General features: G+C 45.6%; 1 protein-coding gene across 1 annotated transcript in view; it reads left to right on the plus strand.

Moving 5' to 3' along the window:
* Window positions 1-17,543, plus strand: part of Mp (collagen XV/XVIII-type protein multiplexin) — a 383,840-nt gene that overhangs the window by 250,560 nt on the left and 115,737 nt on the right. Inside the window, exons 4-8 of the mRNA XM_050168496.3 lie at window positions 4,436-4,505; window positions 8,851-8,889; window positions 11,559-11,605; window positions 13,169-13,231; window positions 15,195-15,281. Coding sequence (XP_050024453.2) covers window positions 4,436-4,505; window positions 8,851-8,889; window positions 11,559-11,605; window positions 13,169-13,231; window positions 15,195-15,281 — 306 coding nt within the window. The remainder of the gene's footprint in view (window positions 1-4,435; window positions 4,506-8,850; window positions 8,890-11,558; window positions 11,606-13,168; window positions 13,232-15,194; window positions 15,282-17,543) is intronic.

The raw sequence follows: 17,543 nt of genomic DNA on the forward strand, positions 1-17,543 counted from the left end.
GCATGATTTTATTTTCCATCTTATCTAAACCATAGCATGGCTATATGGTTCCGAGTATCTGCCAGCGTCTCGGCAAGCCGTCACTCGAGAAAATAATGAAGCAAAAGGAAAAGTTAAAGCAACTGGCGTTGTCTCCAGTGGTCTGTATGCTCGTTCCTCGAGCATACAGACCAGCTGACTACGAACGAAATCCCTTTCCTGGTCCCTGGATCAGTGTGAACAAAGGAGGTTGAACCAACGAAGCAACATCGATGCGCATGACCTTTGCAATAGAGGGTGACAACTGAACGTATCTCGAGTTAGTTGCGCGGGCGCCGAATCGATGAGAAAACTGGCCTTCACACCCCAGGAGATTCTGATAACTACCGCCACCCAAAAGGAGTGAAATAGGCAGGAAAATGCTGACTTCCGAATACCTGTAAAGTCTCGAGATTGATTGGAATGTGTGTCAGGAGTGATCACGGGGGTGGGGAGATGGGGAGCCGCTTCATTTCGGGGAAGGGGCACCCCCCCCTCCCCCTGGGTGCGTGCCTGGTCGTAACGCTTCACATGCGATTAATGAAGGTGGCCGGCCAATGGTGGAGCAGAAGTTATGGACGCAAACCTTCGTGAATTCGGCCTCTGGGCCGCCATCTTGTACGCGCACGAAAAGCCGATGTTCGGTCTCACCTCACGCGATTGGCCTAGATTGGCCTAGACCGCGATATCGGCGCGGCCTACGAAAATCCCGTGAGACAAAACCGAACTTCAGTTTTCGAGCGCGCACAAGATAGCAGCCCAGGCTGGTGATATGTAGTGACAGCAAGCGCATTGTATTGTCAATAATGACAATAGCGCATTGTGTTGTCGTCTCCCTTCCGTCCTTGTTTGCTGGCGCTAAATATGCTTTCAATTTACCAACACACCCAACAAATGGCAATGGCAATGTAGTGACAGCTCTGCGTCTTTGCTCTGTGACGCCTACGCGCGGTGGCTTGATCCTAAAATTTCGCTTTTTCGCCGCTGAGGCGTAACTTCTTTTCTCGCCATCAAGCACTCGAACAGCCAACTTTCCAGCTATTAGTTTGCCTGCTGAATGTTTACCGTTTGCAGTTTGTTCTAACATTGGTCAAAAGTTGCCTGTACTGAGAGCACAATGTGTTCGGGATTGCAGTACCCAGCCAAGTCCTGGATGGACAGGTTTATTTTCTTTACAATTTCATCACTGCTCTAGCTGATTGAAATGTGTCTATGTACAGTGAGTACCAGTGTGCACTGAGTATACAGCACTTCGCGGGCGATTTAGGCCCAAACAATGAAACGTTCCTGTCCTTCGAGCGCTTCCTAACCTTACGTGAGGCATCCTTAGAGCGAAGGACCGATGGAGGAAGCAAGCGTACTGTGAAAGCTCCTTTCACCCGTCCTCACGTAAGGAGCGGTTGCCGCATGCCTGGGTTCGAGATTATCTCTAAAAGCTTTACGCGAACACCATTATTCAATAAAAAAAATGTATCGTCGCACAATCTTTAAATTAAAGAGCTAATATAGAGAAGCGTGGACGCTTTCTTCTAGTTTTGTTTACTAAACTTAAAAAAAGTAGCGCATTACAGTGCAAAACTTGATGTGCTCCAGCAACGCTGGCACGCCGGCGTCGTGCAACGCCTAGCAACGCTTTCATGCCGCACGTGTGACTGAAACGAACATGCCTGGCAAGACGTACTGTGCTCGCGCTCCTCCGCAGGTGGGCGACAGCGCGCATGCGCAAGCAAACGTCACGTGGTTAAGCAGTGAGGTGAAGCGCTCGATCAGGGCCAGGTGCGGCGTAAGGAGGCATGAAGGTAGCTTTGGAGCTACCTTATGCTGAGGAAGCACCAAGGAAGCTTTCACCGAGGGCCCCTCAGTAAGGAAGCTTTCAGAGTGACATAAGGTAGCCTCACCGCAATGAAGGCTTCCTTACTGAGGTAAGGAAGATTTCATTGTTTGTGCCCTTAGTTCCCCGTGCAAGTCTTCTAAAATAGTTGCGAATATATATATATATATATATATATATATATATATTCTAAATCTATCTTTAATAGGCCAGCTGAAATATAAGCGCTAGCCCTGCACGAGAAAGTTCTTACAACAGAAACATCACGCAAGAGCAGGTGCCAGTGAACCCTGATGTTCGACATATTATTAGCGAAAGTTGCAGGCCATGATGAACAGCACTTTCGAGCAAAGAACTTAGGGAGTCTTGCCTTTGCTGTTACGTCACGACATACTGCGTATGTCGGCTTATGTTGCAAGAAATCTCATGTCCGTTAAACACAACACCGAAGTTGTGTTGTACAATGGCGGAAATATAGTTACTGACACTGTATACCCGAGTGAAACGCATGTCACCAATTAAAGTTACATTTGCCTTTGACAATGACCAAAAATAACCGGTTGAAGCCGTTATGTAGCCATATTGTTGGGCACAGAAACCTCCTTAGTGGATTATTATGCCAGCCCCCCTCAGGACACTTTGCCAACGCCACGCACAACATAAAGAGTTTGTGTTGTGTGGCAAAGCTAGTACAGTTAGTATTAGCTGTTTCTGCGAAAATGAGTACATTTATAGGAAACTTCCGATAGCTAACGCATCTCACGCCACAAAGCAGTTCCTTGCAGGAGTGATAGAGTAGATTAACTTAGTGGGCTGTGTTTTTTAAAGCCGCAGGGCATGTCGAACGAATGAGCGTCCGAGGCTACATTTTTTGCCTGTGAGCTTCCGTGCGCTGTTTACGCGGTTTAACGATGTTTGAAATGCTAATCTAATGAAAAAAACTGACGGGGCTGTCTTCTTGAGTGTGGTGACAGCGAAGTCAACTCACCGATCGCCTGTGCAGATAGTTTAATGCCGGTATGCTTAGCTTATAAGCTGGCGTTTGCCTTTGGGAAGAAACTGGAGTAACTGACGCGGATTGCCACACTCGTGTCCTGCTGTTTATAGCCCTTCTTCTGTGCCCTGAAGAAACCGGCAATTAAAACTTGAGGAAACGTATTTGAGACTTGCTTAGCGCAGGTATATTTCCTGGAACAAGCTAGGCATGATTTAGACCTGCGGCGCCTTTTTCAGCCTTTCTAGTTCTCGTCTCCTTTCGGTTCTTTACGAGACAGTTATGAATGCTCTAAGCCATAACCAGCCTAAGAACGACGCGACTCTCAATAGCGTACTAAAGGGGGGCAAAAATACATATGAAGTCAGATTTTAATAATTGAGCGATAATTTCTTATATCTTTGAATTTATTAAAACTGCATGCGGCGGTAGCCGGTAAGCTTGGAACGTTCTTCTTGAATGCCAATGTAAGAAAAAGCAGCAAGTAAGCAAGCAAACAAACATTCAAACAAGCTTCTGTGCATGCTTCATTGTATTACGTATAACTGATCTCAAATGCGTTTAGCGTTCACAGTCTTCTTAGGTGCTCTGGTAATTGGGGTGGAGCGTCGAAAACTATCATTCTTTCAATGCCCAGATACCACGATAAACGACGCTTTGTAAACCGACGAGAACTCAGCGTGGTATAGCCTAGCACGGTATATCGAATTCGTGTTTTGAGATTTTCGCATCGCCCGCGTACCTGGTCAAACCCGCTAGCGATTCCCGGCTTGCTGCCACGCTCTTTGTAAACCAGTTAGGAAAGTACGCGTGATGTTCGCCTCTGAGAGCTATGGCGCCAATGTTTTCAGCAACGTCTGTGTTTAGCACTGTTGTTCTGCGCGTCCTCTAGAAGGGAGTCTGGCCCTGCTGTTAAAAATAGGGGAGGGGGGGGGGACGAATTGACAAAGCATGTCGTCCCTAAATGCTCTTTTTCATTTGCCCTCGGCTAATGATGTGTCCGGCACTAGGATTGCCTGGAATTTTCTCTTGCGAACAATGCAAGCGTAAGAGCATTTTGTGAACACGGGCGCAGAGTTGCCGGACATTGAAGCGATGAAGGCAACATACAAGGTGTAGGTGCACCGCTATACACCTTGTAGCTTTCCAGCGCTACACCTACAACGCCATAGGTGCTTGGTGAAGGGAAACAAAATGGGGCCAAAATGTGTGAGCTGCGCTCTGCCAGCCTCAAATGTGTGCTTAAGCTTAGTAAAACGCGGCTAGTCCGAACACACCTGATGAATACTTTAACTAATTCCTCCTAGGATGGTGAGGTATGTTTATGTCTTCAAGTTTTGCTTGCTAACCTCTTTGAATACTCGTCACGATAATGCAGTCTGGCACATAAATCTTGCAGTTGCCTTCTGGTCGCTGTATAAGCGAAACCCAATGTATAATGATGCACTGATAAAAAAAAAAAAACCGCGCTCCGGAATCACCTGGGTTATGTTCTGTCCAAAGTAGACTCAACGAGATACGTGTAGCATGGGCGTCAACATGTTAAAAGAGCTTGACCTTGAATCTTTCCCTTTCCATCTCCTTTTTCGCAGTACGCCGAGGAAGATTCTAAGGATCCCAGCATCTTTGGCTCGGACTACGACGAAGGAAGCGGAGATTTCGGTGAGCTGCGCTGTATTGCTGCATTCAACCCTCTTTGCGAATTTTTCCGTTTCTGTATGGTAAAAGGTGGATTTTTATCGAAATCGAAGGACTTTGGGTAAAACATACATTGCAGTTAATGACTCGCATCAGACTGGCTAGGCCATTTATTTTCCGCACGACCGATAGGCAACTTCCACAATATACACCCACGACCGCTTTATACGTTCGGAATGACGATGAGTGGCATTTGAAACTCAATAGCTGAGCTTGTCGCAGCCAAATTTCATTATTAAGGTGGGTCACTGTCGATAAGGCAAACAACCTGTCTATATACTAAACGATGTAGGCATTTGTGAACGCACGCTTCCTAAATGTCGTTCGCCATTCCCAAGAGCTGATTAAGGGTAGCGTTTCTTGTTCCACTGCGTGCTGATACATTTGCACAGGAAGCCACAATATGCTGCTCAAGTTTCGCATCGACTTGCTGCGACCTAGTTGAGACAGGCTGCAGTTACCGTCTCCGTCTTTGCCTACCGTCATGCTCTTTAAAACGGCGTTTCTAATGCGGCGGCAAGGTTAAAAATTGTGGAGACGAATTGTCTACGAATATTCGACTCGTTTCTGGCTGGAGCATTCGACGTTTATAATTTTGTGAATATTCCTTTACTGCGGAACATACTAGACATCGACGTTTATAATTTTGTGAATATTCCTTTACTGCGGAACATACTAGACATAAATCGGAGTAGGAATAATGTAGGAGTGGCGGTTTTCTAGTGGGTCGCTTAACGTGAGTGTTGTTTAGCAAACTCGGGCGGAAATGCTTAGAGATTACGGCGAGTTTTGTAGCGAATGAGTATGTGTTACATGAGGCGTAGGGACCATGCTGATTACTTGCTCGAGAACTTTATAATTAAGGATGCTTTATCTTTAGGCCCCTTGCGATTTTGTTACGCTGATTTATTGAAATACTTTATTTATTTCCGATCATCCTTGCATTTAAACTTGTTATGTGGCGGCGTAGTATCATACTGTACATATTTCCTTTTTTGTATTATATAGACATGTAGTCATTGTGGCCTCTTTTTTTTTTCTCGCTCTTTTAGTTGTCGCGATCGTGCAGCCTGCGATCTCTTTCGCCCTCTTTATCAAATAGAAACTACCAAGTTGAGTTACGAATTGAGTTCTGAATGGTAATCACATTGTTAGATGACATTAATAAGCGGCGCTTACCACATATGTTCTGCACAAACATTTACTTCAAATTTCTCCGAAGTGAGGAAGCTTTTGGCACACAAAGGGATGTCTCAGACTAGTTATTTCCAAATGTTCTTATTGGATTCGATTTCAAGATATCGCTTTCGGAGCATCTCCTAGCAATATCTAAGGTCGCGCACGCACGCACAAAGAAAATTTCCCCCAATCTTCCTGGACTTCCCGTAAACGAATGCGGCCCGCTAATGACTGAAAGCGCCTGCAAACGAAAACCTTCGTGAAATGGGGCTCTACCTTTGTTAAACCTCCCTAATAGGATGAGATAGAAGTGGAATGAGGAATGCCTTTTCACGATGACACGCGAGTGTCAATGGGTCCACATGACCAGTTTGATACACAGTGTGAGTGAAACAAATGCGTCTAACGCGCCTTCACAAAATATTTCAGTCAAGCTTGAGCGCACATGTAGAGGTCGGCAGGGTCCGTATTCACAAAACTTTGCGTTCGTATACGCTCTTTGCCACTGACCGACCGCCTTCGCTTTTAAGAGAACCCGCGTGCGGCTAATATTTGTTTCACATATGCTCGTACGGGCAGACACTGGTTGAAACTTGCGAAGCTTCTTTTTACGGCGATGCGAGTAGAACTGGGACCGTAGTCGCAATAACCTCTTAGGCTATATAATTGTTCGCAAAAAGAAAAAATACGCCAATCCTGATGTTGGACATATTATTATCGAAGGCGGATAGCTAATGGCGCAGATCACACTCGAATGAAAAGTTTTGGGAATTAGGCCCTTGAAGAGAGCAAACGCAGATGGAGGACAAACACGACACGTCACGCACACTGCACTGAAGAAAAAAAAACGCCTATTATTATTATTACTCTTTTATTATTATTATTATTATTATTATTATTATTATTATTATTAGGTTGCTTATGCATGCGTCGGTGGTCTAATGGTTAGAGTATCGGGCTGCTGCGTTAGGGGCTCTGTTCAAATGCTTCCGTCCGACAATTTTAGTTATGTTGTATATATACATGAACATATAGTCAAATCATAAGAAGCCAACGAAGAATTACAACGTCCCGCATGTCCTTGTTGCCTTGATATATACTACTTGATATATTACTACTATGATATATATATATATATATATATATATATAACCTCCTCCTCTTCACCTCCCAACGTCATTTTTATCCACAGCGGCACAAACTCGTACGTGACATTAACCCTCGGCCCCAGAAGCATCGTCTCGATGCTTCCTAGGGTGCCGCATCCGTGTGAGAATTATAGGGCTTTAGTCGCGAAACGTGCACGATATCAGTTCTTGGTGGGGTAGAAGACGTGGAAGTCACAGGCGATATCCCATATATGAGGCTGGTGACTTGGCGAAGAACTCGGTATGGCCCGACGTATCGCGGCAGCAGTTTCTCGCAAAGGCCTACGCAACGGGAGTAACCAAAGCAGGACAACAAGTGACCCAGGGCTGAAATGAACGTCCCGACGACGACTGTCGTAACGAGTTTGTGCGCCGCTGTGGACAATATATATATATATATATATATATATATATATATATATATATATATATATATATATATATATATATATATATATACATATAGCAACGTGTTCGTAATCAGTAACCCACGATCGCTTAAGAGATCGGCCCACGAAAGAGATTAGAAACATACCCAATAGTCGGAAGTGGTGGTAACTAGCTTTGTCTTTTAAAAAAAAGGAAGACTACTACTTCAGTAAGTCCTCGTAGCAGCGCTTGTCAATTCTTCGCTCCTCAGTATTTTCTCCCTGGTCTCCGACACGAATCATCTACACTGTATGGGCGACGTGGACCTCAAAAGGGACCGTGCAACTCGCGGCACTGCGCCGGTGGGCAAACGAAGCGAAGGTCTGCCCACAGTATGCCGACACATGCAGCCTCGGTGGCCGGTGCTGTTATAAGCAGCCGAGTCGGCCAAGTTCGGAGACCCGCCATTCATGGGGAGACGCGCGGGGGCGCGTGTTCACGCACTCAAGACTAGCAACCTGATGAAAGGGTCTCCGTACGTTTGACTATAGCTGCGACTATAGCTGTTGAATTGAATGCTGCCGTTAATATTGTGACCTGTCTTCATGGTACTCTAACGTAGTCTCACGCTCATTAAGTTTTTTTTTATTTTGTATGACTGTTATACTTTGATGCTCATTGTCTGTAATCCGAATCCTAGGACAGGAGCACACGCCGAAGTTGACATGGCGATGGTTTAACGCGAGAAGCTGCCTGGTGACCGGTCCTGAAAACGACGCGATATTTCGTACATGCCTCCCTGGGGATCCGTAGCTGACGCTATGAGTGTTAAAAAAAAAATGGGCATGAAAAAGAAAATGGCGAGAACGGACTCGCGAGACAGGGGTCAAGCCCCTGCGATACCCCTGCGTTAATCATGTTGATGCAGCGTCTCACGCGACGCACGAGTACTTCTCTCAGTGTACTTTGACTGGTAGCTTCAGAGAAGCATACTTCACTATTTATGTACGTATTGTATTACCAGTTGCTGCCTGACGGTTTTCACGTGTGTGAGGCGTGATATTTGGCCTATGCGCCGATGCTCTCATTGTGAATATAGAAGGGGGCTCCCACCAGGAGGCTCCCATGGTCGCACGGCTTGTATAAAACTTCGGTTGCGTGCACATTCTTTGTGCCGGCAAATTTTAACGCCTAAGCACGCGTCTTCAGAGGAAAGTGCGTCAAAATTTTCAGTTATGCGCCACCAATGGCGACCGTGCATGGGATAGATACAACGACGCCTGGATTTGTAGATTATAGCGTACGTTTATTATACCGGCATCTAGAGTTTCCAGAAAATGCAGTTGAAATGACGTTTTCCGGTTAGAGGAGCAGCCCGCTTCCTTGAAGCGCTTTCAGAAAATAGTTCCACACATCTTTCGGTCCTCTACTTGGGCCGGACTTGTGTCGCCATTAGAGTGTGCGTATTGTTGCCTCGCTTTACCTTGTCATGAGCATTTTCTGTGGATGAAGCCTTTCTTGAACACACTTTCCAGATGCACTGTTTCAACGCGTACTGCTCTCTTATTTACGTTTTGTTCATATTTTGTTTCTCTACACTCGCGTCGAAAAAGACAACCTGCCACCAATCCTACCACCCCTGATACCTTATGGTGAGTTTATACTCTTTTCCTATTTTATGTTTGCTTTATTTCTTTTTCACACCAATATGCAAGCAATAGCGGCAGCCGGATTTTTGGCCTGTTTTGTTGTTGCTCCAATCCTGAATTACTTTGAGTTGCGGTAGTTTTATGGTAACAACGGGTTTGCTGCCGAAGTGGTGGTACGGAGGGAGGTTGACAGCTGTACGATTCAAATGATAAAAAAAGAAAACTAATACGTTTTGAAAATACTTTCCTCACTTGTCGATACGAACATGGCACAGTTTTTACAGTCCTTCTTTGGCTACGTTTGTGGCGCTCAACAGAGGTACTATAATTTTTGTGAAACAGCTAAATTCGAGGAATTGTGGCAGTGCCTGCCTGTTTGAGATGCACTGCCAATGAACGCACTCCAGATTGTACAGAGTTAATGTAAACAGCTGCTGTCGCTTCACGCTCTGCTACTACTACTACTACTACTACTACTACTACTACTACTACTACTACTACTACTACCACTAATAATAATGATAATAATCTCCCATATATGGAGTGCAAGAGTGTCCGTAATCTTCTAATGCTCAACGGCTCGTGCTCGTTATGACTAGACGTGCTTGCGCCTGAACATGGAAACCCAAGGATCTTGCAATTTCGTTTACCACGGAAGCACAAGCACTCCCAAGCTTGGCCTTGGGATCAGCCATCTCATTTCAAACCTGTGATAACGAATAGCGCAGTCGCAGCGCCATCTGGCGGTGCAATATTCCTATGGAGGTCATTTGCCTGAAGCCTTGCAGCGCACCGTGGGTTTTCCCGGTAATATTACTCAACGGGATACTTGGAATTTTTATGTTCAGTTCTTGGTGATGCTTTTGTTACGAAGTGTTGCTGTATACAATTAAAAGAAAATCATCAGCCCTTCCACTATGTGAAGAAGGACGAGCAGCGAAGCTGGGGTATGTTTTCCTCAATCGACGGATAAAGGTATATATAGGTAATTTTAATAATAATAATAATAATAATAATAATAATATTATTATTATTATTATTATTAATATTATTATTATTATTATTATTATTATTATTATTATTATTATTATTATTATTATTATTATTATTATTATTGAAGGACATAGACAACGAATACATTTTTTTTTACTGTGGAGTGATTTATTATGAAGCAGTGACGTGTGCAACTGCCGCCGCATGGCAGACTGGAATTCCACAATATCTACAACTTCACTGTGAACTACGTAATTATGAAAAGTAAGTGAAACTCTGCGTAACGTTAGAGTCGTCTTAGTGGCCAACTGTCATATAATTTGTTTCGGGATAGTTTCGATAAAACGAGAGTTACAGCTGTTTTCCATAACCATACTCCCTCCGCAGATGCCCGTGTATTGACGGCAGGCGGGAATTCTGTAACGTTTACAACTTCACTGTGAACTAACTATTGATGACAAGCAAATGAAACTCGGCGATATGATAGAGTCGTCTTAGCAAACAATTTCACTGTGATTTCTTCCAAGGTACCTGCATTAGATTGAGAGCTACGGAGTATTCGCGAGAAACTGGAGACGAAAATTTTTCCATGTCGACGCGACGCGTAGACGGACGGGCATTGACCACCGTCGGAGGGTAGCTATATACTGCTTCGCTGTAAAAATCATCGTACCTCATTGCACAGAAATTATCAAAGCCAACAAAAACACGTTTTGGGAAATTAGTAGCAGCTTTGCGGGCGCTGCGTTACATCTTTCACCGTCTGTTGTCCATTGTGCGCTGCTACTGGTTTCCCAATAAATATCAACACACCCAGCTCTCGGTGGTTCTGCAAAAAGATAGCTCACTAAAACATCACTGTGAGTGAGCTTTCGCTCGCGACTGTGAAATCTGAATTGCGCTATGCAACCACGCAGTCACTTGCATATAAAGCAAAGTGCCGTTCCACACAGTATTTGCTTGCGTTTTGTTAACTTGTCCTTTGCGATATTTTACACTGGCGTATCAGTGTGGCGTATGGAACGTATCTCTCTGCATGCGAGTTCGCGTTAGAGGGAAAGCAGGGGAAAGCAGAAAGAAACCTTGCGGGGAAGTTGGAGAATACATGTCACGAGCTCTTCCGAGCCGCTTGCAGTATTCGTTTGTTTTCAGCACAACGTCCAGGGCACTAGCCACTGCATCATGCATATTCGTCGTGCAGCTGACGAGCTGCCTTTTTATTTTCTTTGATGACCCCACTTCCCGCTTCCTTATCTCCCTCTTCCCCCCTCATAGGGAGTATTACAAAGAAAGTATATGTACATGCACAATGGTAGACCTGTAGTCATACATTTCATTGTGTGTAACGACTATTCAGACACTGAGAGAAATTTGAAGAGCAAGTAATCCCTTAGATTCTGGCGGGGCAGCTCTTACCAGTCTGAAAATTAATGGCAAAAGAAAGCAAGGGGCGAAGGTCTTAGTGCAATTGCGTGGACATTGGGGCAAACGCAAACCCTAATTGCGCGCCCTGCTTTGGCTCCAGTGCATGTGCAGGCGCCATCTTCTATAGTATAGGTGCCGTAAGCCTGGGTGGCCCTATCACCCTAGGGTAATCTAGTGAAACCTACTTTCCTCTCGGGGCGACGTGCTCCCAAACCACTCTTATACAGCGTGCTCACAGCGTTCTCTGCTTGCAGGAATCATGGCGAAAGCAGCTGAGGCTACAGAAACCTACGAAGCCACGGTAAGAGGGACATTTCAACGTAAAACCAACAAGCTCAGACGATAAAAGGTAGACTATATCTCAAAGGTAACAAATACAGATCTCAGAGGCTATACCCTTTCTTACTGCATGGGGCGGAAGCGATTGCGGGAGCCGAAACACAGCACAGTCGTGATGTTTTGGACCTATTTCCGAAAGGAAGGAGATGGAATCGATAGCTTATGGCGGCCCAGGGCTGGCTGGGCTTCAGGGCCCGTATTCAGAATAAATAAAAACAGCTCCGGTATCATAATTGTTCGCTCAGAGTGGATCCCAGCCAGTCCTGGAGTTGGATCCCAGCCAGTCCTGGTGTTGGGCATAGTGTTAGCGAATGTGGCCGGCTGATGGCGTTGCGGATTTGGCCCATGGCGGGGGATCGCCGCTGGCGGCCACGGTGCGACCCGCACAGTAGACGTTGCACAAATGTTCGCAGAATGTAGATCAAATTCAATTCCATGACATTGGAATTAATAAAGTAGCAATTATATTCCGGTGCTTTTTCTCTTCACGCTTCGTCAGTGGTCCGAGTGGCTCTCGCAAGTTTTTACGGCAATCGCCAGATCGTGAACGATGGATGATAAGACAGGAACGGAATCAAACGAAAGAAATCGTTGCAGCATACCATCCTCAGACAACACCGTGTGCTGTGTCTCCTACAGTGTAAAAATGTTTATACCCTTAAGGTTGTTAGGTTGTTTACTTCTCGCACTGGTAACACCCTTACCGTTAAGGCCTTAAAAAAATGATCGAGGACGACAACGGAGCTTACTTAGACGCACGATGACAAAAGACGTAGTCAAAAACTATGTAATCATTTTGACAGCCTTGGGCGCACAGAAATATCCGACAGAAGAGTTTCCTATCTGTACTTGTGAAATTCTCTTGTCTGATATTTTTGCGCGCCCAAAGCTGTCAGAATGATTCGAGAGCTTTTAACTACGCATTTGTCATCGCACGTCTGGTTAGAGCTCTGTTGTCAGCCTCTATAAATGTTTGTAAGGCCCTAACGGTAAGGCTGTTACCAGTGCAACAAGAAAACACCCTTAAGTGTGTACACGTTTTTACAGTTTATATCCCACTGTGTAGCTCTAGAACCCATACGACGTTTCCAGACGTCATCGATTTGTCATCACAAACCTTGAAGACAATTTACTAAAGTAGCCATGGTGTTAATCCGTGGGGTCAGTCCCCCGTCAGGGTAAAACATTATGATGTTGTAGCCCAAATTAACTGTAACGTCTTGTGTATTTCTCTAAACGGTCTCTACTGAGTGCGCAGGTACGCCTCTAGAGCGCAGGAGTTGAGGTTTCTCTAGAGCATATAAAAACAACGAGTAATAATGAACTGCTTCGGTAAACCACCGATAGTGTATCTCACGGTTGGGGAGCTCGTCCATTCCATTAATTTTTTTCGGGGGGCACTCAATTGCTAGAGATTTATCGAAGTGCCGCAAATTTCTTTTTCGTTGTATATTTTAGTGCTTCATTCAGTTGCCTCGCCTACGTGTATGCTGCCACTAAAGTTTACTTTTTCTTTCTTTCAAAGACTCCAGAGACCCACTATATCGACAGAACATCTGCAAAAACAGAATTTGACGTGATTTCGGAGGTAAGCTCCCTTTTACACTGAAGCTGTTCGGGGAAGTTCCGCAGCCGTGTTTGGGCCGCGGTGGAGGCCGGCCTGCGCCGGCATGTTCGGATATCAGATGTCATTCAAAGAACGCACCAGAATCCCAAGTTCTTGCCGTGGAGCGTAGTTATCAATGATACAAAATAGAAGTTGCCTTGCGTACAGCTCATTCGAAAATACAACTTATTTGCACTGTTTTCATAACCATTAATTTGTAATTTTGGTTTCTGGCTGCGCGTTTTGCGGGCTCCACGTTCGAGGTCAGCTCCAAGTTTTCAAGGCTGCAGCGATGAGCGCTGACGGTGCAGCAACGCAGCCTCCGTGAGAGCCGTCGCCAAGAACAGCCAGAAAACAAGCGCGTAGTAATTCCGAAGGGTGTGCAAATTCGCTGATACAGCATCGCTGTCTTTAATGTATCAGTTGCTATGATTGGCATACATGTGCCGAGGCCTTCTTGTTTTTCGTTTTGTTTTCGCACACCAATATTAAAATATTAACTGCGCATCGCTCTCACCTTTTCCAGTTCCTACTTTTCCCCATATCAGGGCATTACCGTGTCGCAGCGACCACTACGTTCCTTACTTGCGTTCACCTGCTTCCACCAGAATGTTAGACAGCTCTTGCTTATCTGTATGATAATCATTTTCTTTCGTCAAAGACACCGCTTTCGTTGAGAAACTGCATAGACAATTTCAGGGGACGATTTAACGAAGAGATACTTTATTATTTTTCTCACGTAAGGATATCAACCTTCTGTTCTCCACTTGCTCATCGCTGACCAGAAGCAGGTGGGAGTGCTGTTAGCTTTCTCCTTCGTTCAAATAATGCTACTGTTATTATTATCGTCAATAACGTGGTTATATTTGACACCAATCCGTCGTTCCATCTTCTGGGTCATTCTGCGAAATAATCACTTTACAGAAGCTGTGGAGTAGAGTGATCCTATGGAACGCAGAGGGAAATGCGTGCTTAGCTGCCCAACTGGGCTGCCCTGTAACAGTATTTTAGTTTGGCGTTTTTACGCTCCGCTCAGCACGCAGCAGGAAGCGTGCATGCGCCCCCCGCTTAGCCGCAAGCGGGCTAACGGAGCGACAAACACGGTCCGCTGCCTCAGCGGAGCGGGCTGCGCAGCACGTTGGCTAGCGTTGGCGTCAGAAAGGATTGAATTGGATGCAGAAAGCAAGGTCCCTGGCTATCACGTGGCGTTCCCCAAGACGGCGCTTTATTTTTCACTGGATAAAATGGACCGGTAACGCATTACAAGCGAATAGCTAGATGCTTCATGCACAAATGGTTATATATATATATATATATATATATATATATATATATATACGTTTTACTTTATGAGAGTGATCAATGGATGTTTTTATTGTCTTTCATTTCCCTGAATTTGGCCAGAAGGTGCTGCAACTACGAAAGGTCCGCTCCGCTGCGCTAAGCGTATAACTAAAACGTGAAAATCACCCGCCGCTCGCTTTGGCTTAGCGGGGCCACTCGGAGCAGAGCGTTCCGTAAAAACGCCAAACTTAAACACTCTAATATCCTTGCGCGCTTTCCCGGAAGTAACAAACGAAGTCCGGATGCTTGCGACAGGACACAGTGTCCTGCAGCGCAGACTCCAAGAGGAGTAGTGCACCTCCGCTGAATCGTGTCAATGTTTCTCGTGGAATTGACGCGCAGCTATAAGCGACAATAAAAAGCACTTGCATGTCAATTCTTCGTGCTATGTTGTCAACTTGGCTTCTCGTATCAGTCCTTAGGAAATCAACTATTGAGGTTGCACAGTCGTACTTACAGACAGAGTGCTTAACTCTGCCTGTCTCTGTGGATACCGAATCTTTTCTCTGCACACTGTCACCCACATTAAAGAAATATATTTACTATTGATCAAACGCTCTTCTTTTGATCTGTTCGATGCTTCGGACGCGTTGCTTCCCAGCTGGACATGTGCTACTGTACCGCCAACTCCACTACTGCCCGGGGTCCTGCTGGCCAGGATGGCAAAGATGGTCCTCCCGGCTTGCAGGTGAGCGAGATGGTCAAGCAGCTTTTGACACCAAATGCCCCTTTTAGCCTTCTGAGCGGAGGACAGCATTTAGCAAAAGGTGCGCACAAGATATACTTATGGGATCATGAATTGATCGGCTTATGGTGTTCGGAACCTTCTTCAATAACGCGATCATGCCGTCTAATCTTTCTGTGAGGGACTGTCAAGTCCCCCAAAAGGAATACGTAAACGTAAATTGGCCTCACCTGATCAAGTGGATTTCTCCACTTTATGAATCACGTTCACAATCATCAATGCATCTTTGAGTAACTTGTGGTTACTGTTTACTATTAACATTTCATAGACTTGGCAGAGTGGCGTATGTTCTTGATGTAGGCGTCGTGTATTAGGCCCTTTATCATTTAGGTACACAAAATGCATCATGTTTACCTTACCTAAAGCGAGCATGCTTATTAGCTTTCTACATCTCCACATGGAGATAAGCGGTGCGGCACTTTTTCCCCTTTGTGTCCTTTAGTCGTGTACCCAATTCGCCTAGGCTAGTAGCACACCGCATGTATAGGTAAACATTCCGACTTGCTACCTCCCCACTCTTCAGTCTATTTTCTTCTTAGTGAACGAATTAATTGTGCATGCTGAAGCATATGAACCGGAACAGCTCTCTCCCTTTTTCTCTGTTTATTTTTCCTGTCCATCACTTCTGCGTCTCTTCTGAGTCACTTCTGAGTCGAGATTGTGTCGCACCAGCAGCACGTAGCGAGTTCACGCACGTGCCCTCCTTGGCGCCGTGAGCACGTTGATTCTTTTATCGACGTTTTTTGCTACATCAGATGCGGCAGAAAGTAAGACCAGTTCCATAACCTCTTTATATCTGTTTCGCCTTCAGACCATCTGCAATTGGGTGCTGTCGACGGCGCCGGACAGCAATGTGTAATCATGACAGAATTTATCACCGGCGTTTCATGTGGTGAATGCCACTAGCGAACTGAACTGTCGTTAATTTTCTAGGTGGATACCAAGCAGCGGCCTATTTCACAGCCCACTGCAGGGCAACGGCTATCACAGCGGTGCTGAGTTACAGCTGTCCGCTGTCACAATCCTCGTGAAACATAATGCGCGTCGCGTTGTTGTCATTCATATTGAATATTATTTCGAAAGCGATTGCCTAAAATACTCGCCCCGGATATGAAGTCGGGCGCGCGGGGAATCGCGTGGCACGTGTTAAATGATTATCTTGCTGTAACCGTTCCAGAAAATTGGCACTAATTTTTTATGTCACTAAATGACCGCTGCGCCGTCACAGGCGATGAAAAACAGCCGTACAATGCGTTTCAAATAGCGCGAGTTGACGTGATAATCCAGGATGCCGCCGACCTACGACAACTTAGTACACCTTCTTCTCGGTGTTAGGCCAAGAAACGTGGTTTTTATGCCAAGAAAAGTCGCAGTTTCGCCCAAAAGGCGAAACATCGATTGCAATAGCAAATTACAAGACAGCTATATGAAGTAACGATACTACTTTTATCGGCTGAATAACCTTGTAAATATTCGCTTACTAGCTAAGTTAACAAGCATGGTGTCACGCGCGCACAAGCAAACATGAGCACATCTCACTCGATGACTGCGGAAACTCGCTGTCAAAATGCTGGAGGGAGAAAGTGCGGCAGCAGGAACGAGCGAATTGACCTTCGTGATGCCTCTCGCATCCACGCGAACTAAGTGACGAGAACACAGGCAGCACGAAGCTATCGGCCCTCGGTGCGCCTAGACTCTGTCCCCCATCGCAGATCGCTTTCAAGATAGCGCACGCGCGGTCGCGCCATACGCAGCAGCCGCCGGAGTAGAACTACCCATCTCCCTCCGCCCGATGCCTTGCGTGCGACGGAAGACCGCGCGCTTCCTCCCGCTTTCCTCCCAGGCGCGCGCGAGATTGAGCTACCATCGTCGGTTCACCCTCGCACGCTTTCACTCGCACATACAGCATACGGCGCGCGTGAACGATGTTCGTATCCAGCTTTTCTGGACACGAAGGTTTAGTTCGCGTGAGTGCCACCCACTTGGCGTACTTACCTTAAACTTTTCAAACTTCTCGCGTGGGTATCAGCTTACAAAGGGGGAACTCAGATGAAACGTTTTCAAGTGGATAGGCTTTTCATTATCCTAAGGATATTTTTATTGAAATTCCCTTCCTTGCCATCAGGCACAGCAGACTGATAAGCATTGAAATTTTCTTTATTCTTGAGAACTTCTGTGAGTGTCCAGGTTGCTGTCATTTACAAC

The sequence above is a fragment of the Dermacentor andersoni genome, chromosome 1 (genome assembly GCF_023375885.2).
Source record: "Dermacentor andersoni chromosome 1, qqDerAnde1_hic_scaffold, whole genome shotgun sequence".
Classification (NCBI taxonomy): Eukaryota; Metazoa; Arthropoda; class Arachnida; order Ixodida; family Ixodidae; genus Dermacentor; species Dermacentor andersoni.